Raw genomic sequence first — 24,115 nt, forward strand, 5'->3', positions numbered from 1 at the left:
TAAGTGTTCTCTCAACTGTATCTCTCATTTATGGAACGTGAGCTCACCCAGTGGGAAACCGTTTCTGCTTGTCCCCGCCTGTCTCGTCCATCCTAGTGCTTCGTTTTTGTGATTTTGCATTGTCGTCTTCATACGCAGCCTGTCTCGTCCATACGTCTCTGTCTTTGCTATAGCACACAAACCTATAGACTTTGAATAACTGTATCACCCTGGCAGGCTGTATGCCGTTTCAGCCCATTATTTTCCCTGAAGTTTATTTAAGATTGATACTATTATTTCAAAATTGTAATGAATGGTAATGAGTAATATATGGAATCATATAGTAGATTTCTTAGCTTTAAGAATTTGCATGTTGTCTTTTTCTCTTTAAGTGAAGACGGTCTTCCTTGCCACCTTTTGTTTATCAGCACAGGTGAGCGGTTGTGCTAACTGATGCAGCAGACGCAGCACTGAGATCACAGATTAATTAGAAGAGCCATTGCCAACACAAAGTGACCATACACTCCCTCTGCTATCTCTTAAAGTAGAATCCAGATAAACATGTTTATTTAACCTGCTGTTGTTAAATCCCAATTTCAGTCATTAATAGAGGGCCAAAGCTATCTTTGGGGATGGTCTTTCTACAAGGAATTACTATGGACAATCCCTGGGGTGGTAGTTAGATATATCTGTATGTATTGTGATAGGAAGAAAGGCCTTAGAGATGAAAAAAATAGAAAATATTTTTGGGGCAATAGTCTCTTGCATAATAACTTATTCCTCAGACACCAGGGTTATTATCACACAACAAAACACTTTCCCATGTAACTGTCTCTAGCCCCAGCAGTTGGAAAAAAGTTCATGCCACAAAGCTTGTTAGGCACACACTTGTAACTCCATGGAGGAGCTGATGGCAATCAATAGAGTATTGTATGTATCGTCACCGACATTCAAAAAACAGTGACTTTGCTGTGTCTTAAAAATTGGTGAGGTTTTTCTAGGTCATCTGGATGCTAGGACTCCAGCTGCACCGTTCTGTCTTCGTCTCCTTTGTTCCAGCCTGTTCTGAAATAGTGTCTCTCTGGGGCCTACAGAAGTATCATGGACAAAGAAATCTTTGAATGTTTAGGAAATGGTGGTGGAGTCCTTTTCTGAGACGGGGCTGTGTCGGGGTCCTCTCTTTCCTCTCGGCAGTTTCTGTTCTGAGACGGGGCTGTGTCGGGGTCCTCTCTTTCCTCTGGGCAGTTTCTCTAGCAGCCTGTCTTCCGTGGATTGGCTTTCTTCTGTAGAACAAGATAATGAAGTATGTGGACATGTGTTCTTTTCCTTAAGGACTTCTGTATAAAGGCAGTGCCTTGTCTTCTGCATATATTGGAGCTCTCTCTTTTTTTATTAGAAGAACACAGCACTGAGTCTTTGTTGGCTTTTCAATGCTTACTTTATTTTTTCATTCTGTTTGTAAAAATGGTCCAGACTCAAAACCAACCCAATACTATCATTTATTGTATTGCCAGCTCCAAATGAGACATAGTTTAAATGAGCTAGAATTTACTCTTCCATAACTAATGTGTCACCTGGTATTTTTCCTACAATATTAATCTTTCCTCTACCTTGGTAAACTTGATTTCTTATTGTCTATGACTTTGGCTTGGCTCTGGCTAGAGGCCTCTGTCTTGCACTCTGCCCTTCGTTGTGTTTGGATACAGTTTTCACTGTGTGGTTTGGAATGTGTGCTGATTAACTTTTCATGGTCTTTTCCTCCAATGTTTTATTTCTTCAGTCTTAAGTTGTAACTTTAAACAAATATGAAAAATTCCATAAAACAAATTAGGATTTTCCCATTGGGAGAAAATGTGGTACATGTTGAAAGCTTATACTTAAATAATGTAATTTTTCTCTTGGATTAAAGTATTTGAAATAAAATATGAAAGGCATTTTAACTCAGGAAATTTATTTTGCTATTCCAAATGCAGAATGTTAGTTTGTTTTTGTTTTCTTTTTAAGATTCCGTCATGGAATATTCCTAAAGTGGACCATTTTTTCAATTTTAGGTTGTCTTCTCTCTCCAAGAATCCTGTGTTGTAAGACATAGAGAATTATGTTGTATAAGAAGTACTGAACACTAGCACTGACTATGCTGGAGAGGACACCATAGCTCAAATGGCAGTGATGGCCAGGGAATATGTGGACCAGTCAATGATATACTCAGTCCCTGTTATGAAATATCTAGTGGGCTACAAAAATAAATCAGAGGGAAATAACAGAAGATGGGAGATCATTTTAAATACCATTGCAAAGGTGTGGGCAGAAAATGAGGCCAGGTTAGGAGCCAGTATGAAGTTTTGTACATTCCCACCTGATGAATGAATGGAGACAGGCAGCAGACAAAGACATTGTCCTTGTTTCATTGGGTAGAGTGCCTCCATAAGTGATGGCATCTATAAGATGCTCCCTTCTGGAGAGGAAATATCCTTTAGGAATGTGGCAGGACGTGTGATCCAGGGCACCCTGCTTTTCTGATATTCAGGAGATCCATGTGAATACATGTCAGTGTTCATCAGTGTGGAACCTGGTAGCAGTAATGCCAATAAAATTGTTCTTAGAATGTATGGGGGTCCAAATAATCCAAGAGACAGCTAGCCAGTGCATGTGTGATTGAGAGGTAGTCTGGGGGCACAGAAAGGGACATCTAGGAGCGAGAGCCCCTGGCAAGAAGCAGTCATGCAGGAAACGGAAGTTGTTTCTGAGGTTCTAGATGTTGAGGATGACCAGCTTAGGGAAAACAGGACAAGAATGCATGAGCAGGAGCAGTCGGGACCCTTGGACGACAGCTGCTCTGGCCACACTTTGGAACTGGATGTTATTTGCTTTTAGTTGCCTTTTGAGCAGCCTGTGTAATGGGATACACACAACACCAAATTTGATAGTGTTACAGTCAAAGTCATACACACAGACACTAGACCTAGATGGGGTCACAGTCCTGTGGTGTCTTCTTATTGTGCCCACATTGAGAACCCATTCTCTGTAGCCTTCCTTGCATCTATACAGAAGGCTAAACTGTCCTTAATTTGTTTAAAACTTGCTTGCTGCTACCTCACAGTTCTGTATGATCTTTTAATGAAACACTCATTAAACGTAGTTTTAAAATAGGACATCTTTCTTGTTCTAAATAGTTCCTGCTAGTATCTAACATCAGTAAATCTAATAGAACACTTGAATGACATCATCAGTCAAGGGCATATACTGAGTTGTTTGTTGTAAAGACACTGGACTTTTTCATACATTCCCAACCTGTTCCGTTTGCTTTTTTACCTACTTTTTGCTTGCCTTTTCCCAAGCAATTCCTGGAACATCAGAAAATGTCTTCATCAATGAGAAGCATATTTTTTTCTGTAATATGTTGTGATAAAACTTCTTTTGAAAATTATTTTTAAATTGGCCCTGGCTTCTTCAAACTGCCAGATTTCTAGGCACATAAAATGTGACTGGGGTCTGCCATACCAAGAGAAATGTAATAAGGATCTTCTGGACATTGGAGTTAGTGACTGTGTAATATGGAAAGAGAAGCAGATGTATCACTCCTCGGGGTGAGGCAGGGACATGATTTGTTTTCATGACTTAGGGTGTATTATAACTGCCGAGTGTTGGTGTCAGTTGTATTAAACCACTAAAAAGTGGAAATAAGTCATGTATATCACCCCACAGGCCGACATTGGCTGTGTGTGCATTCAGTCACATGTTGTCTGCCTTTCCTTTGATTCTGTTACAATTTCTGCCATTTTGTCTTGTTATAAATATGATCAACACAAGGCTGTAATGGCTGGACATGGGCTTTAAGCTTATTTCATAACAAGTTACAAGCTTAAATCTCAAAGGCCCATTTCCTTGTGCCCATTGAGAGGTTCTGTGTTGTATACCTCTGCACACATGTGTAGTGCCCATTCTGTAATCACAAACAAGGCAGTAGAAACAGTGCAGTTCCCCAGAAAGGGGCTACACTCTGGCACTCTTGCTGTGCTTTATTAAAATGGCCGCAAAAGCAAGCCTCCGTTCTCTTGGTGAGCGCAGCCTTCCCGAGAGTGGCCTGAAGATGAGAAGGGCGGTGGCTGTGCTCGTGTCATCGGAGTCACCGCAGACTTGGGAAACCGTGTGCTCACTTCTGCCTGAGAAATATGTGGCCCAAATCAGCACATATATATTTTTAATTACATGTTCCTTCCAATTAATGATTTCTGTTTGGTCTTTGAAAAATGATGTTATGATATGAATGTAATGATTATGCTATCCAAATCTTCCTGAGTTATATATCTGTACTTGTTTTTAACTACATATGCACATGTATTTTATTACTTTTCTTGCATCTCTTTTTAACAAAACAATCTTTTAAAACAGTGTATCTCTGATGTAAAAGAGAGTCCAAACAAGAGTTCAGTTTTATTTTAAGGTCTTTTTCTTTGGAGTTTAAAAGTGGAATATATGTTTTCTTTAGCTGTAAAAGCACAATCAAGGCAACATGATAAGTGAGTCAGTGTTGTAAAAGTAAAACTAATTTTGCCTTCACTCACATGAGCTATAGAAGGAGGAAGCTTTATTGTCCCTGGGAAGGTGATAAGGCAGAGTAATTGTATATTATACTGTCCGGGAACATCTGCCTGAGACTGTTGGAGCAATTCATCTATCATGGACGATGCTGCATGTTTTGTCTTTCTGCTTTAACCCATCCCCACCGCTGGCCCGCGTGGAGGTTTTGATAGGGACTGTGCCTGGGCCAGGGCTCACATTAATCAGTCCCCTTGTTCAACACTCCAGCTGACATAATTACAACCTGCGCACAGCAGTTATTCAAGTCGAGTCCTTGTCACTCGTGGTGCGAAACTACACAGCTCAGATCCCGGAGGAGATTGCCTTATCACACAGAACAAGGGCTCGCAGGAGTCGGAGAGAATAGAAATGGGAAAATGTCTTCCGGGAGTACTATATATTCCTTTAAAATAAGACATTTGAGAGACTTACAAGGGACAAAGGGAAGCATTGTGTGCAGGGGTTGAAATGAACCAGTTATTATTTTTAAATGGATTACAGAGTGCATTTTTGTGCAACTGGTCATAGATTATTAGATAAACTCAGTGGTTCTGGTCATTACTGATTCTTTCTATTACTTTTTTCTACTTCAAAGCTAATCACTTAACTTTAGAATTGTAAAGAGATTCCATCCTCTTTAGAAAAATTATTAAATGATAGATTATTCATTTTGAATTTAATATTTGACAAGTATGTTTTCATAAGCCACAGAGTTAAAAGTAGAAGGTTTTTTCAACTGCCTTCCCACTACTAAGTTCCCTGTTCGGTGGCTATTCGCTGCAAATATCTGAAAACAGCCGGAGTGGAGGTGGGGGCTTTACCCCTGGCAGCTCCCGGTGTCCCTCCTTGCAGCCCTGTGAGTAGTCTCTGATTCCTGATGGCAGCTCCATCCCCACCACAGAGCCCCTGTAGGTCTATGGGTGGGAGATGGTTTGTGTGACCAGGCCTGCCTGCTGTGCCCCGAACTCTGCTTTTCTGCCTGGACGCCCCAGTTGCTGTTTGACATGTAGTTATTTTTCCTTACACATCTCTAAACTGACCTAAATAAAGCTATGCTCAGGGCCAGACTATCAAAGATTCTAGGGAATAAAATATTCAGCTCAATACAATTTTTACTTATTTTGCCTTTAAGTTTGTAAAACTGTGTGAATTAGATAGTTGCCATAGATAATTGTTTATTCACATGTATGCATGTATGTATGTATGTCTATGTATATGAATTACTTGAATTGGAAAGTAAGTAATTTGTTTTAGGTAGTTTATTTCAGGCTAAAGCTGTGAGTGGATTGTTTATGTAGTTCGTGTGCATTTTGGTGGCAGTTGTCTGTTTCTTTGTTCTAGTGGTGATAGACAGAGAACCCAGGGCCTCACACATGCAGCATAAGTGACCCCCCACACCAGCTACAGTTGTAGCCCAGCTCATAAACTCTTTATAAACAGAGAAATGGAATGACAAACCTCTAAAAGAGTTGATATGCAGGCATGCAGCATTGAGGGCCTACAGTTCTGTCACCGGGAGCAAGATAACAGTGGAAAGAATGTCTCAGCGCCAGTGGCACTGAGGCCTTACATTAGTGAGAGGACTCAAGCAACAACGTCTCTGCCTTATGAAAATGTCATCATAGTTAGGTTAGTGGGGAAGACATTCTGCATGCCATAACCCCTTTCTCCCTTTCTGACACATAGTGATCCGCAGCTTGAAGTCTTTGAACTCCTGTCGTGACCAACTGTGTAGTATGTCACACAGACGGCAGGCTCTTTGACCACGTAGGTCCTTTCACCAAAGCCCCACAGGCATCGAGCTGAGCCTGCTCCTCCAAAGGACACCCTCCACTATCTGCACAGTTATTTCAGGCATCTGGAATGGTGATGTGGCATCCGTGCACCCCACCCAACATCTGAGCTTCATTTTCTGGACACGTGTGCCTACCTTGTTGGCTTGATTTGGATGAAAATCTCGTCGTCTCTTTGGTACCTAGTATTGATTTTGATCTCTACTTTACTGATGATGCATCATGAATTAGGAAGTGCGAATCTTGATGAAATATGATTCCTGCTTGGGTCTAAAGGAATCTGGAGGATTGAGCTCTCAAGGCTTGCTCTGCTCCTCCTGGAGATGTGGGTGGCTCAGCTCTAACTCTCATTGCGTTCATACACGGACATGCTGTATTTCCTGTTCCCAAAGTACTTACATGTGCCTTATATGTACAGAGCCTGAGCATTCATACACGGCGTGCTGTATTTCCTGTTCCCAAAGTACTTATGTGTGCTTTATATGTACAGAGCCTGAGCGTTCATACAAGGCGTGCTGTATGTCCTGTTTCCAAAGTACTTACATGTGCTTTGTATGTACAGAGCATGAGCACGCAATGTGGGTTTCTAAACGAGAAGAACACCGTCGTCCTTGCATCTCCCATTTCCCGCCCTGTGATTCCTGTTTTTCTCAACAGAGGGGGAGGGTGGAAATGAAGCTGTTAGATGTAAAGCAATTGTTTCTCTCAGTGGACGTAGATGCCATGAGCAGAAATTGGAATGAATAATAATTTCAGTGTGGGAAACAAACGGTAGCAAGATTAACAGTGTGATATGGTGGGCAGTACCTCAGTCAGCTGCTGCAGACGGCTAAGTGGATTTCTAGTCAGGATTTTGATCAAGATCACCTGGAATCCATGACTGTTAATAAAGGAATTTCAACAGTGTGTAAAGCAGAATACTTGTAGCATTCACAAGAAAACAGACTCAGTGCTGTTTGTACTTGGTGTGTACTTAGACGCTTACACAAGGCCTAACCCTGGGGCAGGGATCCGTGTCCTCTGGAATATGAACGGAGCCACTTGTGTGTGGCTCTCCCTTGCCACTCAGCTCCCTGGCAGAACTGAATGTATGTCCATTTGTATTGCTATAAGAACTGACTTCAAGCCGGGCGGTGGTGGCGCACGCCTTTAATCCCAGCACTTGGGAGGCAGAGGCAGGCGGATCTCTGTGAGTTCGAGACCAGCCTGGTTTACAAGAGCTAGTTCCAGGACAGGCTCCAAAGCCACAGAGAAACCCTGTCTCGAAAAACCAAAAAAAAAAAAAAAAAAAAAAAGAACTGACTTCAAAAGGTTACAATCTATAAAAGACAAAAGCCACAACTAACTGATCTTATAAGAATTAGCCTATTTAATAGAAGACTACCATTTTCAGGGAAGCTTTTCATAAACTTAAAGCAGAATGATGGAAACATTCTCTAGTTGGAATTTACTGTTACAGAAAGTTTTTCAAAGAATAAATTTTGGAATCATCTCAGGTACCTATAAACTCCTGTAGCCTCAAAAAGATCCAGTGACCTGGCCTTGTTTGTGTTTGCAGTATGTTAGTTTACCCTTAGTGGTTTCTTTGAGATTTTTTTCTGGTGTGTGTGTGTGTGTGTGTGTTTATATGTGTGCATGTGCACCTACCTGCCCGCCTGTCTGTCTGTATGTATATGTATACATTTCTGTCTGTCTGCACAGCTTGTGTGGAGGATGGCGCCCACGTGCCACCATACATGCCTAGAGACTGGAGGACAGTTGTGTAGTCATCCCTGCCCCTCCGCTTTTTACATGGACTCCGAGGATCAATTGCAGCTCTGTAGGCTCTCATAGCAAGGGCTTTTACCCGTCTACTGTTTATAAATACGTACTTTGCCAGCACTCTCCTCGATCTTTCTTCTGTACATCTTCTTACTCTTTGTAACTGGTAGTTTGAAAGGCCAGTGTCTTCCCACTTACCTCCACCCCAGCTTGGCCTTTCTGCCCTGTGGACTCCCACAGATGGCCTAACTGACCTTTTCTCAACCTCTCACTTCTCAGTAGGATCTTGTTACTGTGAGGGAAAGCTAGCTCTAGTGTGCCCTCCTCCACACCCACACACAGTGATTCTTCTTCTGTTCGAGTATGCTCACCCCCTCCTGCTTCTGGTTCATTTCTTCCCATCTTGTGCTGCTAGGCTCAAGTCCCTCAGATTGGCTGAGAAAGGCGAGTGCCCTGTGCTTCCGCACACATCGTCCATGATATAGATACAGTGTTTCCATTTTACGTAGTACTGTATAATCCAGTTGTTTGTTTGTTTGTTTTTCCAGACAGGGTTTCTCTAAGTAACAATTGTGGCTGTCCTGGAACTCACACTGGTCTCAAACATCAGAGATCTTTTCTCTGCCTCCCGAGTGCTGGGATTAAAGAAGCCAGGCCCAATCCAGTTGTTTCTGAAATTGACATTTTGATTGGCTCTCTTAACATGTATAACAAAGATCCTAGCATGAGTAATCTTGGCAATCCAAAATATGTGAAGCTAACCCCAGAAGCTTCCTTAGATATGGAAACCACTGTATTAGACATATTAATGGTTGTCATGAAAATTAATGAGCCATCTTACTCATTAACACCTTTACCATGCACTTATATTTAAAATGCTGAAAGAATCCTACAGTGCATCTGTCTAGACTTTCTTTTAACTTAATATTACTTTTTAGGTGTCTTTCCATCTCAATACTTTATTCTGTTTAACACAGGTAGTGTGTGTTAAAAAATGTAGGAAATCAGGTATTGTACACAGCAGACATTCCCAGCTTGGGAGGTGTTCAGAACTCTGTGCAGTAGCCAAAGCTTTTCCTTCTACCCAGCTTTAGGACCTGTTAGCTCTGGACCAAAGCCTGCTTCTCTGCAGAACCCTCTAGCTTTGCTCGGGAAGAACTGGCCCTTCCAGGGTGTATTCCGAGCCCTGGAATGAGCAGAAGCAGTCCTGCGACCGACCTGTGAGATGTGCTGCTGTGTTCTCGCATCAAGTCTTCCCGTTGACGGACACCTCCCCTTCCTTGCACTAGTGGGAGTGTTCATTTTCTGTTTCTGATATTTGAAGCTCCTAGTCTTCAAGATTTCCACCTTTTGGTCCTTTGCTTCCTAAATTTGTATTCCTTTTGTGTCTGGAGACATTAGTCACCATGCTGTGTGCATAAACATTTATATATCTTCATTTATGTGCCATTTATTCATTCTTTATCCTGCTGGAGAGTTTTTATGTTTTAAAAATTAATTAAATGTACTCCTTTTATAATTTTTAATGGTCCTGTTTATATATATGTGTGTGTATATTATATATTTTATCTATCTATTATTTATAGTATAAGTTATATAGAAACTTAACTCTTAGGGGGAACATTGTTTTAGGTATTTTGGTAGCATGTGGATGTTAAATTTCTTTCAGGAAAACTCTAATCAGAAGTATAAAAGTATTTTCTGTTCTCCTCTCTATATTTTGTTGTTTTTTTTTTTCTGCTTTAAAGTTTTAAAGCCCAGATAGCTTTTATTTTGACTTTGTTAGGACAGTAAGAATCATGCACATGGCTTGTCCTTTTATACACAGTGCCTTGAGTATCCAGGTAAAAGGATCCTTGAGCTTAGGAGCTCAAGGCCAACATAGGGGAGTTGTTACTTGAGAAAGGAATAATAATCAATGCAAAAACAGAATAAAAGGGGGTGGAAAGTGGGGAGAGAAGAAAGGAGGAAGACAGCCAGCCCCTCCCATCCCTCATGTAACATATTTGTTGACTCTTCACCATTTATTATATAACCTATTATTTCTACACGTCATCCGTGCTCGTGACTCTGTTTTTGATGGGCTTGACTCGGCACTCCAAGTGACATTTATATGCTGGACATCTGTGACAACAGGTTTCTGAACTTTTTAAAGATTTATTCATTTATTTGTTTAATTTATGTTTTGCCTGTATGTGTGACTGGGTACCTTGCTTGTGCAGTGCCTGCAAGAGGTCAGAAAAGGGCCCAGATTCTCTAGAGCTGGAGTTATGGAGTTACAAGCCGCCATACTGGAGCCGGTAACTGTGCCATGCTCCTCTCCAAGAGCAGCCAGTGCCCTTAAGTACTAAGCCATCTCTCCAAACCCCAAGAATTTCTTTATTCTACCGATTTTAACAATCTTTAAATTTAAGCAGCACAGGTGATCAATAATCTAAAATTATTCTGTTCTTTGCTGTGGGCCTTCAGTGAGAGCATAAGTGGAAACGGAGTATGTGGAGCGCCCAGCTGTCCCACGCAGATAGTGAGAGAAGCCCCAAGAGCACACGGAGCACGCTTCCAGCCGGAGACTACAGAGGCCTTGACTTCTCTCTGCTGGACTATCTTGTCTTGTTAGTCTCTCTTAGGCTTGTGGCTTGCCCGGGGAATTTATAATTAGATAACACTGGCTTGAAAATATGACGGCCTTTTCTGTTGATGTAAAGGTTTTCTTTGAATTATTTTATATTCACTTGAATTTTTATTACAAAGACTGCAAAACCTGCTTTCTAGACACATAAATAAGGGTTTACTGTTTAGTTTGATATAATTGTTTTAAGACTTAATGACAGTAATTATTTTCATGAATGAGTTTTAAAAGTTTTGAACACCCAGAAAATATATATGTGCTTGCCTGATAAACCTTGCAAATCTGACACATCGTGTGGAGTCAGTGTCAGCTGGGAATGTTGGCATGAGTCCATTTTATATGCAGTAAAACAGTCACTGATGACTTTTCGGGTATTTGTGATACATTTCGTCTAGTAGGAAATCTAGGAACAGCAAGAAAAAAGTGACTTTTCTTATTTTTCCCTCATGTTTAGATTGCTTAACCTTAATCCTAAGAACAGCCTTATGGGATAGAGTTGACATAAAGTGCGATTCTGTGATCAAAAAGTTTGGAAGCAAATTGCTCAGCGAAAGCAAGCATACTTTGTGGCTGGAGAGATGGCTCAGGGGTTCAAGTATATACTGCTCTTTCAGGGGGACAGCTCAGTTTCCACTGTCCACACCAAGTCGCTCTCAGCCACCTATAACTTCAGCTTCATAGGAGGCACAACACTCTTTTCTGGTCTATGGAGACACCTGCACTCACAGACTTCTGCTCCAATGCATACACAAATAATTAAAAATAAACACCCTAAATAAACATTTTGAAAGTAAAACTTTCAGAAATTTGTATTGCAGTATACATTGTAAGTTTCCACATGTAGAATACAGTGTAGTGTTGCCATAACCTTCTGAATATGGAGCCTCCTTTCTTCTCTACTTTTGTGTTCATAGTATTTTATAACGTTGTTGGCCTCTTGAGAACAGAACTTTTTGAGTAGGGCTTTATAAGCAGATCTTATATATTATTTCCAATACATGTTGTTATATTTATGGATTTTGATTTGTAAAGTTTTGCAGTATTTGTACTCTGAAATCTGTATTTGACTTCATGATCCCAGCCTTCATTATACCCTACATATACTTTATGCCTGAATAAAAGGCAGAGTTTTTATTCTAAAACAATATTTTACAAAGAAGCAGATACTGTATATAGTGATGTTGGATTTTGTGTGTAAACAGAGACTGCGTTTGTTTCCCAGCCGCCCATACCCAAATAGTCACACAGAAACTATATTAAATACAACACTGCTTGACCAAGGACTTAGGCATATTCCTACTTAGCTCTTATATCTTTTTTTTTTAGTTATTTATTAGTACTAGTTCACATTTGAAACAGATCCCAAATTAATTCTACACTTTCATTAATAGCACTAAATCTGCATTGGTTTCTATAAAATTTACACACCAAAGTGTTCCAGATTTTCAACTTTCCCTAAAACAGATTCAAATAGTCCCTTTTATATTTAAATTTATAATAACTGTTAGGTCTTATATCTTAAATTAACCCATTTCTATTAATTTTTATATCACCATGAGATTGTGGTCTACTGGTAAGGTTCCAGCGTCATTCTCCTTTGACAGCTATGTGGCGTCTGCTGACTCCACCTTTTTCCCAGCATTCAGTTTAGTTTTCCTGCCTACCTCTATTCTGCCCTGCCATAGACCAAAGCAACTTCTTTATTAACCAATGTTAATAAGACATATTCACATAGAAGGGAATCCCACATCATTTGTGCAAGGATGCTGTGGAAAACTAGTGTGGAAAGTAGAGTCATTCAGATTGTACTGTAGAACAAGTACATGTATGGTCACAAATGGAATGCCTGATTATAGCATCACCTTGGGATGACTCTCAAACTGAAGGTTCAGATAGAAAAAATTCAATCCTTTACAAAGAAATAGGTTTTTTAAAATAATAATTTTATTTATATATATATATATATATATATGTTAACAAATGCATATTCTACATGGATGTATACTTCCTTATATTTCATACATTTGAGTGGGCTCTTGCCACTCCCAACCATTCTGTTTTTCAATTCTTTCTTTATGATAATAGGCCAGTTTCACACCTATATGTTCATTCTTTACATATTTAGTGCCTATCTTCATATAAATCACTTTTAACCACCTCTACAATTTTTGAAGGTATATGATGCTATCTATCTGGAATTCATTGTGCCGTCTGTTTGCTCTGTCAGAAAATATTTTAGCCCCTGCCTGTGTGTAGACTAAGTCCCATTTGCCTTGTTGAAGTTAGTTGACACCTCTAAGCGCTCCCTCTTAATTGGATGATGATGATTTCCTAAGTAGAATTTTCAAAAGTTAGTTTTTCTTGTTAACTGTACATTTAGGACCCCTGAGTTTTATTTATAAGTGACCAGTCTCCTGCCCTGACCAGATTTAGCTGTGTGGGGTTTCTTGTGCCTCTTGGACCACTACCCTGCCCCAGTTCACTTTTGAGATGATCACTGTTCAGTGTTCATGGGCGTTTCCCAAGCCCAGTGTGGATGTACACTGTATGCACATAGAAGTATTTGTGCAACATCTCTTGCGACCATTGCCTTTCTGTGTTTGTGTGTATGTGAGTGTGCTTATATTTAAATACACCTCTAATTTTATTTAGTACATTTTATCGCATGAGAGACTCTTTGTGGGGACACACACACACACACACACACACACACCCACCTGCTTACCCAGAAAGGAAAGCTATGGCAGTCCAGAGTAACAACTGTGCCAAAGTCCAGCTTGGTAAACGAGAGAGTTTCCATTGCAGTTGCTGCGCAGAGTGTGAGTGAGGGGTTACAGGATCGGGGTGACTCAGAAGCAGCTCTTTCACTAAAAAGTGCACCACCATCTAATTGAAAACTCACACAAGCTGCATCCCTGATCTTTCTGAAGAACTGAAGGCAGCTCCACAGTCCCTGGAAATCTCTCAGCACCTCTGCTGGTCACATTCTCCTTCCTAAAGTTGTTTTCTGCCTCCACAGTCTGTGAGGAAGGTCTTCCTGGGTCTTTCTATTTTCATCTGTCCCAGACGGCATAAGTTGGTCTGAGCAGGCTGTGAGGAGAAAACAAGTAAGCAGCTTTCCTCTGTGGCCTCTGCTCCAGTGCCTGCCTCCGGGCCCCTGTCCTGACTTCCTCACCAATGGACTGGGATCTGCCAGTATAAGAAACATAAACTCTTTCTTTCCCAATTCATTTTCATTCTTGGTGTTTTCTTACTGAAGGGCTTAAACTCTCTACTTTTTACAAATGAATTTAAGTTGCAGCTCTCTGAGAATGGCAAAACAGGTGTCTCTTCCAAAAAGGGCCATTTATCCACAGAGCCCTTATAGTCAGGGTTGAAGGAGACAATGAAAGGGCCTAAGTCAGCCTCACAGTGTCTGAAGGACAAGTCCTGCAGCCCCTTCTGAGTCACATCCGGACGTACCCATGCTTGTGCAAGTGTGTCCAAAGATGGTAAGACCAAACCTCAGACAATTCAGAGTATATCAATGGAACTGCTGCTTGTTTAACCCATCACTTTGAGATGACCTGACTGTCCCTAAAATTCCCCTCCCTGTGCCTAAAAGGAGCCTACTCGCTCATCTCCGGGTTGTTGCCGTTTGTAGAGGTGAGCGACTCCTCATGCATGCTGGTATAACAAACGCTTTCTGCTCTTTCATGCTATTTAAGACTGGGGTCTCTCTTCAGCGTTTGAGCCCTGCTGTTTGAGCAATAGAAAGCATTGGTGTGACAAAGCTGAGCTTGTGTTCTGGGGAGGATTGGAGAAAGATTTTGGAACTTTGAGCTCCGAAGCCCTTGAGGCTTCGTTGAGCTGTTGTGGGAACTTGAATGATCATGCTGAGAGGAGTACACCATGGAGGCCTGACTGGGGAAGTTTTAGAAGAAATTTCTGAATTCCCCTAAAGGTTGTGTCAAGGCCCTGCCGTATTTTGAATTAAGAATTGGCTGGAGAGGTAGCTCAGCTATTAAGAGCACCACCTGCTTGTCTGAAAGTCCTGAGTTCAATTCCCAGCAACCACATGGTAGCTCACAACCATCTCTAATGAGATCTGGTGCTCTCTTCTGGCCTGAAGACATGAATGTAGGCAGACTACTATGTACACAAAAAATAAATAAATCTTTTTTTAAAAAAAAGAATTTGTGGTGCTGAAGAATTGACTGTGATTAGAAGGAAATGCTGTGAAGTGCAAGCTTGCTTTTCTGGGAACTGATGCTGGGGGCTGGGACTAAAGGACCAGTTGTGTGTAAGAAGAAATCGACATCACTGAGGTGTCTCCTCAGGGTCAGCCCACAGAAACAGAGGTTGCCAGAGTGTCACGGCTGGAGTTGGTAATAGTAAGACTCACCAAGGTGGTTTTGAAGGTGTGAAGGGGTGTGGAGAGCAGCTGAGACTTGGTATTTTGAGCAGCTATAGGTGAAGCTGTGTCCTCAGTTGCATTAGGAGCCCCAGGCCTGAGGTTTGATGCCATATGGCAGAGCCAGTGTCCCAGAAGACAGTCCAGGAGAGGCCATTGGTGTATGTTCACTCCAGTAGCAGCAAAGAGCCTAGGACTTTGGAGATGTGAATATCATTTGATGCCAAGCCAGGGCAGCCGTACCTATGGAGTGGAGGCAGCCTGAGCCTACCACACAAGCTGTGCTGTGAATAACTGCCAAGCCCCTTGGAACCCAGAAAATCATGAGTGAAACCCATACATTGGACACAGATGTATATTTTATTTATTTATTTATTTATTTATTTATTTATTTATTTATTTATTTATTAAAGATTTCTGCCTTCTCCCTGCCACCACCTCCCATTTCCCTCCCCCTCCCCCGTTAAGTCCCCCTCCCCCTCCCTCATCATCCCTAAGAGTAATCCGGGTTCCCTGCCCTGTGGGAAGTTCAAGGACCACCCACCTCCATCCAGGTCTAGTATGGTGAGCATCCAAACTGCCTAGGCTTCCGCAAAGCCACTACGTGCAGTAGGATCAAAAACCCATTGCCATTGTTCTTGAGTTCTCAGTAGTCCTCATTGTCCACTATGTTCAGCAAGTCCTGTTTTATCCCATGCTTTTTCAGACCCAGGCCAGCTGGCCTTGGTGAGTTCCTGATAGAACATCCCCATTGTCTCAGTGTGTGGGTGCACCCCTCGCGGTCCTGAGTTCCTTGCTCGTGCTCTGTCTCCTGCTCTTGATTTGGACCTTGAGATTTCAGTCCGGTGCTCCAATGTGGGTCTTTGTCTCTATCTCCTTTCATCGCCTAATTGTTTTTCTTTGGGTTCACCTTCTTAATTAGCTTCTCTAGGATCACGCATAATAGGCTCAACGTCCCCTATTCATGGCTAGAAACCAAATATGAGTGAGTACATCCCATGTTCCTCTTTTTGGGTCTGGCTCACCTCACTCAGGATAGTGTTTTCTATTTCCGTCCATTTGCCTGCAAAATTCAGGAAGTCATTGTTTTTTACTGCTGAGTAGTACTCTAATATGTATATATCCCATACTTTCTTCATCCATTCTTCCATTGAAGGGCATCTAGGTTGTTTTCAGGTTCTGGCTATTACAAACAATGCTGCTATGAACATAGTTGAGCATATACTTTTGTTGTATGATAGGGCATCTCTTGGGTATATTCCCAAGAGTGGTATTGCTGGGTCCAGGGGTAGGTGGATCCCGAAATTCCTGAGAAACCGCCACACTGTTTTCCAAAGTGGTTGCACAAGTTTGCATTCCCACCAGCAATGGATGAGTGTACCCCTTTCTCCACAACCTCTCCAGCAAAGGCTACCATTGGTGTTTTTTATTTTAGCCATTCTGACAGGTGTAAGATGGTATCTTAAAGTTGTCTTGATTTGCATTTCCCTGATCGCTAGGGAAGTTGAGCATGACCTTAAATGTCTTTTAGCCATTCGAACTTCTTCTGTTGAGAATTCTCTGTTCAGCTCAGTGCGCCATTTTTTAATTGGGTTGATTAGCCCTTTAGGGTCTACTTTCTTGAGTTCTCTATATATTTTGGAGATCAGACCTTTGTCTGTTGCAGGGTTTGTGAAGATCTTTTCCCAGTCAGTGGGTTGCCTTTCTGTCTTAGTGACAGTGTCCTTTGCTTTACAGAAGCTTCTCAGTCTCAGGAGGTCCCATTTATTCAATGTTGCCCTTAATGTCTGTGCTGCTGGGGTTGTACGTAGGAAGTGTTCTCCTGTGCCCATGTGTTGTAGAGTACTTCCCACTTTCTCTTCTATCAGGTTCAGTGTGTTCGGACTGATATTGAGGTCTTTAATCCATTTGGACTTGAGTTTTGAGCATGGTGATAGATATGGATCTATTTTCATTCTTCTACAGGCTGACATCCAGTTTTGCCAGCACCATTTGTGCTGGCAAAAAAGATGCTCTCTTTTTTCCATTGTATACTTTTAGCTCCTTTATCAAAAATCAGGTGTTCATAGGTTTGTGGGTTAAAGCTAGGGTCTTCTATTCGATTCCATTGGTCGACTTCTCTGTTTCTATGCCAATACCAAGCTGTTTTCAATACTGTAGCTCTGTAATAGAGTTTGAAGTCAGGGATGGTAATGCCTCCAGACAATCCTTTATTGTATAAGATTGTTTTGGCTATCCTGGGTTTTTTGTTTTTCCATATAAAGTTGATTATTGTCTTTTCCAGATCTGTGAAGAATTTTGATGGGGATTGCGTTGAATCTATAGATTGCTTTTGGTAGAATGGCCATTTTTACTATGTTGATCCTCCCAATCCAAGAGCAAGGGAGATCCTTCTATTTTCTGGTGTCCTCATCGATTTCTTTCTTCAAAGACTTAAAGTTCTTGTCAAATAGATCTTTCACTTCCTTGGTTAGAGTTACCCCAAGATATTTTATGCTATTTGTGGCTATCGTGAAAGGTGATGCTTCTCTGATTTCCCTCTCTGCTTCCTTATCCTTTGTGTATAGGAAGGCAACTGATTTTTTGGAGTTGATCTTGTATCCTGCCACATTCCCAAAGGCGTTTATCAGCTGTAGGAGTTTTTTGGTAGAGTTTTTGGGGTCGCTTATGTATACTATCATATCATCTGCAAATAACGAAAGCTTAACTTCTTCCTTTCCAATACGAATCCCCTTGATCCCCTTATGTTGTCTTATCGCTATTGCTAGAACTTCAAGCACTATATTGAAGAGGTATGGAGAGAGTGGACATCCTTCTCGTGTTCCTGATTTTAGTGGGATGGCTTTGAGTTTTTCTCCGTTTAATTTAATGTTGGCTGTCGGCTTGCTGTAAATAGCTTTTATTATATTTAGGTATGATCCTTTTATCCCTAATCTCTCCAAGACCTTCATCATAAAGGGGGACACAGTTTTTTAGCCTGTTAGATTGTGCTTTGTTCCAATTTGATTGTGACTGTGTCCCAGTTCTTTATGAAGTAAGGAAGTATTTAACTTGGATTTTTGATTTTCCAGGACCCCACAAATGAGTGACTTTGCTTTTAGAGTTTTGAAAGTTTGAGAAGACTGGATGTTTTAGAGACAGGTTGGCTGCTTCAGAGAGGCTTGGAGCTCTGAGAGAGACTTTGCATGTCTTAAAGAGACTGAGCTTTTTAAGTATTTTAATTTTTAAAGACTGTTTAGCTTATAAAGATATACTATCTTTTAAAAGACATATTTACAACATTTTATATTGTGATAATAACATTAACATGACTTCCTGGGGATGAGTAAGAAAGGAAAGGTTATGTTTAGTAGTACTGTACTCATGTATAGTAGACAAAGATTAATTGTTCTGGTTTTGTTGCTGTTCATTCGTTTGTTAGTTTGCCACCTTGATACAAGCTACAGTTACCTGAGAAAAGGGAACCACAATTGACTGGCCTTTCAAACAGCCTGTGGGGTATTTCTCTCAATTAGTAATTGATGTGGAAGAGCCCAGTCCATTGTGGGTGGTGCCCCACCTGGGCAGATGGTCCTGGAGTGTTTAAGAAAGCAGGCCTAGCAAGACAGTAAGCAGCACCCTGCAAGCCCTCTTCTTCAACTCCTGCCTCCAGGTTCCTGCTTGAGTTTCTGCCCTGATTTGCTCTGATGGCCTGTGACATAGAAGCGTGGATGAAACAAAGCACATTTGGTCATGGTGTTTGTCACAGCAGTAGGAACCCTGACTAAGACAGCTGTCTTGTTCAGTTCTATTTCTAGCTGATAGGCTGGGCGGGAAGGTACGCTTGCTTTAAGGGTATACCATACCATGGGCTTCTGGACAGCCACAAATTGGACTCAGTGGGTTAGAAAATAACAAAAGGGCTAGCGAAATGGTCTGGTAGGTAACTGCGCTTACCGCCATTTCTGAGAACCTGAGTTGATTACTTGGATGGGCATGGTTGAAGGAGAGGAGTTGAGAAGTCATTGGCTGACTTCTGGATACACTCACATACACAACACACACACAGTAGCACAGATGCATCCATACACAATAAATTCATTAAGCGATGTATTAAAAACTTTAAAAGATAAAACTTGGGGAAGGAGAAGGGGAACTATGTGGGGTGAGGGGTAGATCCAGAAAGGGTGCGGGGTGAGTATGCTTGAAATTATTGTATGCTTACGTGAAGTTTTCAAAGAATTAATTTTTAAAAGATCTTCAAAGATGTTGTTCTTATCAGAACAATGTTTGGTTTTGGTCCTGGCAAGTCCTCAGCAATTACCTCAGTCTTAGGAGCCTTGTGAAGAAATTTCTCTTCTGCCCTCCCAGTAAAAGCATCTTCTCCTGCTGAGTATCTGGATGCCTTTGCTCAGCTGGGGGCCACGTGGTAGTCACTGTAACCTGGAAGAGTGGCCATTGAGTTTAGAATGGCAGGTCTAGGTGTCAGCATTCTCCATGAGATCCTCAAGCTCAGTGCCTTGTCTCTGCCAATGGATAGCTGCTTCTTACTGTGTGTGAGAGCCTGGCTTCCTGTGCTCCACCCTTTTGCCGTTGGTTCTCCATGCTAACATAGAAGTCCCAGGGCCCAGTGCAGACCTGCGGGCAGCTTGGAAGCATCTTAGTTCCTGGTAAAACTATGTTTGGCTCTTGCCTTTCCATAAAGATTGAATTCAAGGTTTTAGTGATTTGAAACTCTTAGTCTTATTTTATAGTTAAGGGACAGGATCTCAGAATTAAAGTAATTGCTTTAGACTACAGAGCCCCTATATAGAAAGGGTTGGCATTCACGAGTTGAAAATGGAGACTGGACTGCCTGACCTCATGTCTCAGTCTCTGCCGGACTCGAAGTGTATCGAGGAGGATGGGGTGTGGAGCGCATCTTCCTGCAGGTCCAGAGCCAGGGGTCCCTGACTGTCCTATTGTATCCCAGGGAAGGTGCTTAGGCCTTTCTTGATTTGTATTCTCCTTTATCCAAACAGGATCTCCTGGATCTCTTCTGAGTCACTTGAGACAGAGAGCTCATCTGAGTATTGAGAGGATACTTAAACTCCTTAGCTTAATTCAAATAATTTTTATTCCTCATAAATTAGCTTTGCCAGAGACAGAGTGCAGAGGGAGATAGTTGGGGCAGGAATAAATTCTTTGGCATATAGAGGATTCTGATGGCCAAAGAAAGAAATTCAAATATGAAAGTCCTGGCCAGAGGGTCAGTGGCTAAAGTAGAAAGGCCTCTCAGTTTGTGCCTCTACTTCTTCGAGGTGCTTGCTCTGTGGTTGTTAGCAGGGGATAACGAGAGGGCATCGTGCATACATGTGTGTCCTTGGTAGTATGGCTTCACACAGCCAGTCTGCAGGAAGATGTCTTGTTAATTAGGCAAAGTGACATTTGAGTGATACACTCAGTATAAGTTTATTGTTCACTTGGGTAAACTTATGGTTCGTGGTTGCTTCTTTCTGGATTCTTGACCCTGTTATCTTCTTCATTTTTACTAACATGACGGGGCTGCTTGTGTGTTGGGCTTCCTGTAGCCTGTTCCCATAGGTGTCTGTGTATCTGCCCAGTTCCACAGTCCTTTCCTTCCGTGTGCTGTTCTGGAAAAGTTCCATGTGAGGACTGTTCTGGTGGACTTGAGACCAAACAGAAACCGTAACCATTTACCAGACTCTTCCAGGAATCAGGAGTCTTTGCTGTGTTTGATTTGACAGAAAGCTGATGCTCTAGTGATTCTTATGTCAGTGATGATATTTAGTGTAAAATAGCTGGAGGAAGCAGGTTAGCAGAAGGAAGGGTTGATTCCTGTTCCCAGTTTTGGGGATTTAAATATCCCAGATAAGCTGCCTGCATTGCTTTGGACCTTGTGGAGAGGATGAGCATCACACGGTGGGAGTATGCAGCACAGATGCTCACCTCATGCTGATTAGGAGTCAGGGGAAGAGAGACAGGAAGGGAATGGAGCCCCCCCCCCTTTAGTACCTACCACCAGTGACCCAGCTAAGTGTGCCCATGGTCTAACGTATACAGCACCTTCCAAAATAGTGCATTCAGCGGAGGAGCACGCAGCATTCAGCCTGGGAGCCTGTGAGAGGCCCTTTTTCCTAAGCCAGTGCAATTCCCTTACTAATCCTGACCTCACAGGCTCAGATGCTGGTGTCACATTCACCAGGCCAGTTGCACATGTGGCACACATAAGTACTTTTCTTCTTTTCCTCATTGTTATTGACAATGTGCAAATTCATGTGCAAAGCAGATTTAGTAATCAGTGTGATATAAGAAATGAAATATGTATTTGTATATCACCTAGCTAATGCATATTCTGTCTAAGCTCAAAGAGGTATTTAAGTTGACCGAGCCTTTGCCCAAATCATGCTGGAATTAGCTAGAAAATCTCTGTAGTTCTGTCCTCACGCATAGTAATGTTAATAGTTTTTATTTTTAATTTTAGTATGTAAATTTTAAAGTATTTTTGGAACGTGAAAAGAATCAGCATTTCAGTATTTGCTATACTCACATTTTGATGTGTGTTTTTCTAATAGCTTTCCCTGGCATAAAGGGACTTACGTTCTCCATATTAACGGTTCTAGCTCTACTTAAAGGGGTGCTTGTTTGATGATGTACTCTGTCTTTTCATGGGCATGAAGCTTTCCAAAGTAATATCTTGGATTTGTGTTATCAGTAATCTCAGTGCTGGGCTGTCACTGTGATCCCAAGATCTCATTCACTTGTATTTCAGCATCCTTTCTCTCAGTAGAAGACACCTTTATCCTGTCTGTGGAATCTTGTTCTTCCTGTTTTCATTCACTGTTCCATGTCTTGAGGCTTCTTCTCCAGCTTCACACGGCATGAATTAAAAGGGACCCCCCCCCCCAGTCTCCGTTTCCAGTCTCACGAGCTATCCTTACATGTGAATGATGACACAGGCTAATATTCCATGAAAAGTAAGTATCATGATGTCATTGAGCATGAGACACCGAGGTGATTCCTGGCCTGTTGTGCGGCACAACACAGGTGTCTCTGCTGACTTTCTTCTCTCTCTCTTAGAGTGGCTGCAGAGTTCCTTCTTCAGCAGCATCTTCAGGAAGTATCAATGCATGTCTTGTTCTTTTTTCTACTCACTCCTGTTTCCGCTGGCTAGTGGGCCCTCAACAATAGTGTCCAGCCTAACCTCTGAAACCCCATCATTACAGGGAGCTTTCTGGTACCAACACATTGCCTTGACATGGGACAAACCAAGGGACTGTCGGTGGCTTCCTTCCTATCTAGGCTGCCTCAGCACTGTAAGGGGAGCAGCTTTTACTGGAAGTACCTAAAAATGTTAGGCTGTGTTCCTCAGTGCTCTGAGCTCAGTGACTTTCATTGCTACCACTCTTCAGGGTGCTTGTGTGTTCTAGTGTGCAAGCCAACACCTTCATTGCCCTCGGATAGTACCCGAATAATTTGATATTAAATATAAAGCCTGGGAGTTTGTGTCTCTAGTTCTGCATAGACCTGAATTGCTGAAGCAAAGAGCACCTTAGGCCATGCTATCTGGGTTACAGAGCTGACATCATTGTATGGCTGACTCCTGCTTGTTATCTATGTGAAGTTAGCAGATTGATTACTACCTAGCACACAGGAATGATGTACCAAGGGCAGCCAGTTTCTGCAGTTGATCTGGAATTTTTCTCTGTATGCTGTGAATGTCTGTTATTTTATTACCGTTGGTTAATGAATAAAGCTGCTTTGGCCTATGGCAGGACATAATAGAGCAAGGCAGGATTTCCAAGCAGAGACAGAAGAGAAAAGTAGGGGGAGTCAAGGAGATGCCATGTAGCTGCTGAAGGAGACAGATGCGCTGGAACCTTGCCGGTAAACCACTAGCCTCATAGTAAAATATGAAATAATAGAAATGGGTTAATTTAAGATGTTAGAGTTAGTTAATAAGAAGCCCAGTAAGCTAATAGGCCAAGTAATGTTTTAATTAATATAGTTTCTGTGTGATTTTTTGGATCTGGGCAGCTGGGAAATGAATGAGCAGCCTCCAACTACAAGTATTTGTAACCTAGTGACGCTTATTTGACTTAATTCCATTTACTTTCTTACTTCGTAGGTCAAACTGTGCGGAGAATATCCGCAAACACATTTTACACACCGGCAAACATGAAGGTGTCAAGATGTACAACTGCCCAAAATGTGACTATGGGACAAATGTCCCCGTGGAATTCCGAAACCACTTGAAAGAGCAGCATCCTGACATTGAGAACCCTGACCTCGCGTACCTGCATGCTGGTAAGGAACGGAAACCATTAAAGTGCTGCTGCTTTGTTTTTGTTTTTTAACAGGATCTCATTTCATTTACCACAGTAGTTATGAAGCTGTTTGTAGATTACTGTGGCTTCTTCGCGTGAAATCAGGTCTTGATGGAGTCAGTTTCTGGGCCCTGTGTGGAAGTTCATCTTGTTCCTTCTCTGCTCTGCGTGAAGACAGGCCCTTGCACCTGTACTCTATCACATATACAGAGCTAACAGAATCATTATAATAGGGCAGCCAGATGCTGTGGCCGGAGTTTCTTTTGTTTTTTTTTAATCGGTAGAAATTAATTCCTTCAGTGTATTTATGATTTGAAATGTTGCACTGTACTCCTTGTACTGCTGTTTTCCTGAGAATGTGACTGAGGGCGTGACTCAAGTCAGAGGCGATGGAAGGTGTCTGTAGGGAAAGCAAACTGTTTCCCGTCGCTCAGCTTTTTATTTAATTGAAAACTGTCCCTGAGTATAGAACTGTCTCTACACAAAGGGAAGCACTGGGCTGCGGGAATGGTGTTCTGTTTAAGGAAGCACCCACCTCTAAAGTCAGTGTGGAGAAGTGTCCTGTGCTGTGGCCTGACAGCCGTGCGCAAATACAGCTAGTGCAGCCTGGGCTGCCGAGGCAGCTGCTAGTCACCCCGCTTCTCACCTGACAGGTGGCTCCTGACAGGACGGC

General features: G+C 41.9%; 1 protein-coding gene across 2 annotated transcripts in view; it reads left to right on the forward strand.

Annotated features, from left to right (window-relative positions):
• Positions 1-24,115, forward strand: part of Znf407 (zinc finger protein 407) — a 361,311-nt gene that overhangs the window by 233,807 nt on the left and 103,389 nt on the right. For both annotated transcript variants that reach the window (XM_057788496.1, XM_057788497.1), the window contains exon 8: positions 23,244-23,422. In XM_057788496.1, the coding sequence (XP_057644479.1) occupies positions 23,244-23,422 (179 nt within the window). The remainder of the gene's footprint in view (positions 1-23,243; positions 23,423-24,115) is intronic.

This window comes from Chionomys nivalis, chromosome 14, assembly GCF_950005125.1.
Source record: "Chionomys nivalis chromosome 14, mChiNiv1.1, whole genome shotgun sequence".
In the NCBI taxonomy this organism is placed as follows: domain Eukaryota; kingdom Metazoa; phylum Chordata; class Mammalia; order Rodentia; family Cricetidae; genus Chionomys; species Chionomys nivalis.